Genomic DNA, 8,266 nt, shown 5'->3' on the forward strand with positions numbered 1-8,266 from the left:
ATCTAGTTGTTTAATGGTTAACCTTATGAAAATGTCTAGCAGATTAATACTCCTAATCTCCATTTTATCAGCCAAGCAGTAGAAATGAAACAGAGGATGTGCAAATCCAAGGCTCATCCTAAGTTTTCCCTCAGCACGACTCCTGCTTAAAATAGCGTGGCTTGCGGTTTGAGAACAGGCCTGTGTATCAATCAACAGAAGCGCGCACATGCACAATTCAACACCCGGTCTGCAAAAATAGATCATCACACTAAGTGCTGGCGTGTTGTACAAAAATATGCCACGGCAGTGGAGAAGAGCATGCATTTGAAGCTATTTCATCAGGATCTATAGATGTCTTTGAGTAGTTTTAATGTTTGGGGTGCGTCTAAAACAAGAGACACACTCGTGCGGGATGTCATGAGTGATTTTTGCATGGTTGCACAGTTGGACAAAAGTGTTTTTAGTTGGTCATAACCTGGCCACCTGTTATTCCTCTGGGGAAATTCCATTAGCATGTTTGGGGTCATGGTGATCACCATGTGCATGCCACACCTCCCACCTCAGAGGACACTTCCTCTTCCCATTCATATAAAAGACCCTGGTGACCAGCAATAGTACCCAAACGGATTACAAAGCTTGAGATTTGAACTTCGACAGCTTGCCAAATCAAGAAAACAACCATGAGTACGCAAAACCAGCCTTTCAGCAGAGCCGTCAGAAAGATCAAGGTGGCTTCGACGGTGAACAGCCTTGCCAAAAGCTGGCAAAGCTGGGCCACTAAAAACACCAACAAGCAGGACACTATCCCAAGCGGCTGGATGCCCGACACCATCATTGAGGATGAGAAAGAAAAGCAGAAGAAGAAGAGTGAGATGAAACTCTTGGTCACACCTCGTGTGGTATCGGTGAATAGCGAAGACGTTGGGGACGACCAGATCAAGACCATAACCGTGACTAAAGCCATCACGCCAAATTGTAAAGAATACGAAAAAGACCTAGTGAACAGCATCAAGGAGAAGATCAACACCAATAAGCTGACCTCAGAGGACACTAAAAACTTCCTTGGCAATGAATCTCCCACCAGGAGACGTTACTGTGGTTGGAAAGCTGGAACTAAAGCGACTGGACGGAAAGATGAAAAGACAATGGGATCCCGAAGTAGCAGTTTAGACACAGAGGACAGTGGTCTTGGGGAGGAGGCGTCTCTGAGCGACAACAGTGATCAGAATGAGAACGAACCGAAGAAACATTACAACAGACACAAGGTACGTTTATCTGTATGGATCAAGCTATTTTATGTTTTGACTAGCTTAGGCACAAATAACATTTTACTTGAAACTTGATATTTTTATGCTTAGAGCATCGCATGACAAACTGAACAGAGAGTATATGCAATGGAAAATCAGGAACTAAATAAGATATGGATGATGATTATCAATTGCAGAAACAAACAGGGACATAATAAGGAACCAAACAGAGCAGGGAAACAAGAACTAAAGGAAACAGAACTAAATGTAAAAATAAGAGTCCATAACCGTAACACTACCATATTTTAATAAGTCACAGCTAAAGTTGCACTGGTTCAAAATTGCTTTTTTTGAGAGAGATAAGACATTTTCACATTTTATCACATATTATTACATTCGAAAATAATGTTAAATACCAGGGGGGGAAAGAAAGGTACAAACATTATAAATGCTTTAAACATGTATTTTAGTTGCCCTTATATTATCTTAGATTCCATATTGAGATATCAATATGCATATTACATAAAATGAAGTTCACAATTAGGCTAATATCATGCATTTAGTCCCACTGAAGTACCTTGAAACACGCAGCATTATTTAATGTTGATAAGTAATTTCCACTGAAACAGGAAGACAGGGCGGGACATATCAAACAGCCCCTCCCCTTTTTTTAAATAGCCAACAGCGTTTAGTTTATATTACAGCTCGTCCAGAGCCATTAGGCGAGGTAAAGCCGCAGTTTCCACCTAATCTCGAATCGTTTCTCCTCCTAATCTTCACCATATCGCTTTAAAATACAGCATTCTGTGCAGAATTAAATTGGGTCCGATATGTTTTCTGGTCTGTGTCGACTTGATCACATGATCTGCTCTGTGCTATCGTGTCTCTGGATCGGAGCTGTGGGTTATGTGTGACACTAATGTGAAATCAGACTTAATTCACCCCAATGGAAAGCATATTTATATCTAAATCCCTACCCCTATATAGTGCACTATGTGCCCTTCACCGTAGTGAATAATAAATGTGTGAATAAATGAGCTTTTTTAGCAGTAGCTTCAGCATCTATTAATAAAGTAGGGGGCGGAGCTTCAGATTCTAGAGCGCATTTGAATGGACAGAAGTGAATCACTACAGAAGTGAACAATTAATGGGTCCTGAACACTGTGCGATTTTTCAAAATCCTTTGCGACTGTACGAACATGATCCCCGATGTAAGCCATGTCACACTGTAAGATCTCAGTTGGCATTAATGTCAGACTGAACGATAGTGAAGGCGCGCTAAAAACGGACGCGCGCAAGAAAACTCGTCTGAAGTTTTATATCATCAGCGAATGACGCGTTCAGGGACAGTGAGCTGCAGTACACACGGGACTGAAATGGAGGCTACAAAGAAATCTCTAGCTCTCGTTTTGGTCATAGTTTGTCTTGAAAAACTGAGATATTTGACTGTCATCGCAGGAGAAGTCACACTGCAGGATTGTGTGCCAAATCTTCTGACACTGCCAGAATTTCGTCTGAGGTCTAATTTGATCGCAGCGCTCATTAATCGGCTGCCGGTGAACATCAACAATCAAAGACGTCAGATTTTAGCCTAGGATCAGAGGAATCTTTTAGGATATGCTAAATTTGTCTCAGACGGCCAAATCGTGGCCACAATCGCACAGTGTGCACCCGGCTTAAAGCAATGAAAGTTAACTCAGTATTATTTGAAACTATAGGTTTAGCCTGTAAATAATACTCACAGACTATTTATACTGTCATTGCAGCACAATGTTCCATCATAAACTCAGACATGTATTTCTGCAATGGAATATATGTTAATAAAAACAGTGATGGATCATTTACATCTGACCTTCAGAACACAGCATGCTCACCCTCAACTTGATGAGTGAGATCCATCACAGCTGTGTCACCGTGGTATTTGATTCACCATCTTGCTTTTCACTAGACGCATTTGCACCGGTTCAAATGGCGCCCTTGTGAAATAAGTGGCCCTTGAAGATATCATGGCAAATATGTGGCAGTAATGCCCAGGCATGTCACACTGCAGTGTTATGTGACTGTCTGGTGACAAGCCAGGTGTCTACACCTCAAACAAGACCTGAATAATATATTATTGTCAACAGATAACACGAAATCAGTATGTACTAGGGGTGGGTGATCTTCCCAAAATTTCACATCACGATCTTATAACAAACAATCTCGATCCACGATCTGAATCACAATCTTCATAATTTTTGAGATGTACTATGGAGAATATCTAGACTGGAATATACAGACTTCTCTATTTGAACAATTCAAAACAGTCTTGCATTAAAGGTATAATATGTAATATTTATAGATTAAAATACCCAAAAAACACTAGAACAATGTTATATATTTTGTTGACTTGTGTGCATTATCCCAAATGTTTCCAATGTTTAAATCCAGAGAAATAAGCGATTTTAACCAGTACACGAACCGTGCGTCGCCTATCAATGACATCACATCAGCGTTACTCTCGGTTTTATTTAGTAGAAACACCAAAGCCGCTTTAATATATGATGTGTTTTATTAGACAGGTGAGCAACTGTTTGGATCGTTGATGGACAGAAAACTAATGATTGTTCTCCAGCTCAACACAGTTAGTCTTATTGTTTAAATCTGGTGTTCTTGATTTACCGCACAGAGTACCATGTTTTACCATGCCTAATATGATCTCGCTCACTGCAGTGTGAACAAGTGTCTCATAGTAGTGTACTTTATAACATCACTTTAACACACTCACGTGTGTAATATTATAAACAGCACTGCGTTCCCACACACACACACACACATGAGCAGAAGAATAAAATAAGAATAAAAGCTCCGCTGCTCTCGAGTGACCTCTAGTGGTGAAAATTACAGACTGTGCCTTTAAACAATCAGTCATTAAGCCCTGAGGTAAACTGTCATACACTGCATAGTCTTCACTGTATGATTGAAATATACATTGATTCTTAAGATAACTACTAAAGTTATTCAGTCAAGAGCAGTGAGTGATATGAACATTAATGACACAGACAGCAGCAGGTATTTGCATTAGGCTTTAAGACTGAATGCGGGGATCTAATATAATGACACATCCGATTTATTTCCCAACTGTTTATTAACTTAAGACATAACTGACTGTCTGTGTTCTGCTCCGTTTGTTACATTGATATAATGAAAAAAATGTATTAATAACTTGAAATAATCTTTGCGTTCTCTCACCAAACATTTGCGTTTCCATGAGAATTGTTTGTGTTCTCCCACTGAAAACTTTGCAAATGTAAAAGTTTTTAAAACGTTTAGCAAGCAACACAACATTTCATCTCATATATTTTTTTCTCTGTCTGTTAAAGATTTAAAGCTTTTATTTTTTATCAGTTATTTTTAGTATTAACTTTTATTATCTTAACTCCATTTTGTTTTAATTTTGCAACACCTCTTTTTTTGTGTATACACTAAATGCTGTGTTAAAAAACACCCAAGTTGGGTTGAAAAGGGACAAACCCAGAAATTGGGTTGTTTGAATGGGTCATTTCTGGGTTTGTCCATTTTCAACCCAACTTGGGTTGTTTTTAACCCAGCATTTTTTAGAGTGTAGGTCTATAACATACAGTTGACTGTATGTGGTTCTCAATAACATTGCCATTTCTGCTGGTTTCAGATTAAAATATCCACGATGAATGACCTGAAGAACAGGTGGCAGCAGTTTGCTCAAGAGCACATTGAGGGTCAGAAGCTCAACCCTTTCAGTGAGGAGTTTGACTTTGAGCACGCCATGGCTATTCGACTCCAAAAGGGTGACACAGGATATGGCCGGCCCAAAGAGGGATCCAAAACGGCCCAGCGTGCCGATCGAGCCCAGAAACACATCCATCGTGAGATGGACGAGATGTGCTTTATCATTCGTGACATGGGCCAACGCGATGAGGAGGGGCGCATCTGCATCTCCTTCGGCCGCCTGTTTGATCGCTACGTTAAAATCTCTGACAAAGTTGTGGGGATTTTGTTGCGCTGTCGCAAACACAAGATGGTGGACTTTGAGGGCGAGATGCTCTGGAAGGGCCAGGATGATGATGTCATAATCACATTACTGGTTTAATGTTCTGGAAACCTAAAATATATCTAACCATAGCAGTGTAAGCGGTGTAACTTATTTTTTTCAGTAGCATGACGGTAGTTCAGGATTTTTCAAAATACCGTAGATTTTCCACTAAAAACAAGTAATGGTGTAGAATTTAAAAATGGTACATTGCTTTTTTTATGCATTGCAAAAGCTACACCAATTCAAACTAAGATGCTATTTTTTGGTGCCAGAAAAAAAGGACTTTCAAAAGGATAGCTTGAGTGTAGTTGAACTACTTTAAGAAGCTATCTAGTTTCAAATTAGCCTCTATTACACTATTTATAATTGTATTTAGCAGGATGAAATCGTAGAAGCTTGAGAAGGTGTCTGATGAATCTGATGAACTCTCTGAGAGGAACATGTGCTCCTCTGGTTTAGTTTTAGTGGTGAGGAGCAGGACTGTCATATTTGAGATGGTGAAAGTGCGACGTCTCTCTCTCCTCACGGATCAAACATCAGCGTCCTCTGAATACAGAATCATGCCTTCATGTCGTGTTTTGGAAATAATCTCATGTTTCAGACTTGTACCTCAAAGATAAATCATGCTGGCCCTGTGAGAGCAGAGTTAGGGTTTATTTTGTTTTTGCACAATTATTGATTCCTCTGAATAATTTCTTCATTTGCGTCTATTTTCAAACATTCGCTGTTGTTTTGTTTGTCATTCATTTTAATAACCTCTTTCAAAATGAAAGCATGATTGTCTTCTTACAGAAGGATTTGTTATGAATATTTGAATGTGTAGTATAAAAAATTATTTATTTGATGTGGAATTATTTGATTCTGTCAATTAAGGATAAAATAAAACCACAAAAATACAATATGGGCCTTAAGAGGATGTCTCACATTATTCCTTGTAATTTAATATATTAATAGATTGTAAATAAATTATATGTTAATATATATTAATAAAATATTAATAAATGAGAAATGTATTTTAATTTGATTAATATATTAGATTAATATTATGATATATATATACATCATCATTTATTAATCTAATATATGAATAAATAATATATACTATATATTAACAATAATAATCATTATTATTGTTTATATATATATATATATATATATATATATATATATATATATACATACATATATATATATATATATATATATATATATATATATATATATATATATATATATATATATATATATATATATTATAAAATAAATTATAATTATACTTCTATTTTATGTATTGAAAATATAAATATTATTTATTAATATATTAGATTATCGATCAATCATATTATATAGGATAATAAATAGGATATTATACTGTATGCATATTAACATTAATAATGATGACTTTTATTATAAAAAGAATAATTAGGGGTGAGATTTTAGTTATTATAGTAATTTTAGTTGTTTTTCATTTGTAGACATTTGTGTGTGTGTGTGTGTGTGTGTGTGTGTGTGTGTGTGTGTGTGTGTGTGTGTGTGTGTGTGTGTGTGTGTGTGTGTGTGTGTGTGTGTGTGTGTGTGTGTGTGTGTGTGTGTGTGTGTGTGTGTGTGTGTGTGTGTGTGTGTGTGTGTGTGTGTGTGGCAATAAACAAAATCCTTGTCTGAACATGTTTTAATTTTAGTGACCATGAGGTAAACGGCTGTTTTTTTTTAAAAAAAATGTTGTAAACATGAATAAACTCTTCTGTGATGGATATAGGTTTAGGGTTAGGGGATATCATATACAGTTTGTACTGTATAAAAATCATATTTCGATGGGAAGTCTCCATGAAACATGAAAACCCATATGTGTGTGTGTGTGGGATGTGCGTGTATAACAGAGCTGAATCCTTTGTAATTACATCAAACAGAGACAAGATTATTCATCTGTCCCTTTGTTAGTACAAACAGTGGCTACACACACACACACACACACACACACACACACACACACACACACAGGGAGAATGAAACTCAGCTGTATCCCCTAAATACCAACATCCAGCTCAATTCCCAAATCAAGAGTGCTTGATCTAATTTCCCCTGATCTAACTCTTAAGAATCCATTTCTTCTCCTGATAAAGACTTGAGTGAAACAGACACACTGGGTAACTATAACACTCCGCAGTCAGAAATATCAGATTCTCTCTGACGTGCTCAATAAGCTCATCTTATATGTTAGTTGTCAAAGGTTATCAGATGAATGCGCTTCAGGGAGCTCTGTCTGCAGTCATCAGCCGCACACATGTTTTGTAAATCAGAGTGAGCTATTTATTCTTTATAACCATTTGCAACAGAGTAACAATACACTAAATTGTGCATTTATTAACAGTGACATTATTTTACGAGTTCAAATTCATTATTTTACATATAATAAATAATAATAAGGAATTAAACAAGTATCTCCACAAAGAAAAACATATCACAGCATCCAATTTAGGAGTATGTCGATTATTTTGCCATATCAACTTCAAGTAGGCTATATTTGATATGGTAAATCGTTAATTAGTAACAAAAATGTGAGGTGAAAAATGCGATGACGAAAGGCCATGACTATTTACCAGATTTAAATCAAATGAATTACACAAAGAAAGAGAAAGACTGAAAATTATAATACACAGATTGACATTCTTGCATGCTCGTTCCTCCGCCGTACAATTGAATTGTGTTAAGACCTCTGGTTTACAAGTTAAGGCTTTACAAATACTATTCCTATCAATTCATCATGTGAAATGGAGTTCATTTTTATACTCTATAAATCACATTATTTTAAACATCTGGAGTGTATTTGCAGTTTAAAAGCTATTATGTAAATATATCCAATCCTTTTTACAGTATCAGCAAGACCGTCATGCTGATACAAACTGTGTTGCTTAACAAAGTTATTATCGCCTAAAAATCTAACATGTCAATATTGACATGTTTTGATTATTTACTGTTGTTTTGCCCA

The 8,266-nt window shown here is 36.7% G+C and overlaps 1 protein-coding gene across 1 annotated transcript; it reads left to right on the forward strand.

The window, feature by feature from the left end:
- Positions 1 to 605: 605 nt before the first annotated feature.
- On the forward strand, positions 606 to 6,179 carry abraa (actin binding Rho activating protein a). The gene is made up of 2 exons (XM_067458542.1): positions 606 to 1,247; positions 4,900 to 6,179. The coding sequence occupies exons 1-2, from the start codon at positions 663 to 665 to the stop codon at positions 5,335 to 5,337; spliced, it is 1,023 nt and encodes a 340-aa protein (XP_067314643.1). The 5' UTR covers positions 606 to 662; the 3' UTR covers positions 5,338 to 6,179.
- Positions 6,180 to 8,266: the final 2,087 nt, after the last annotated feature.

This window comes from Pseudorasbora parva, chromosome 12 (genome assembly GCF_024679245.1).
Source record: "Pseudorasbora parva isolate DD20220531a chromosome 12, ASM2467924v1, whole genome shotgun sequence".
In the NCBI taxonomy this organism is placed as follows: Eukaryota; Metazoa; Chordata; class Actinopteri; order Cypriniformes; family Gobionidae; genus Pseudorasbora; species Pseudorasbora parva.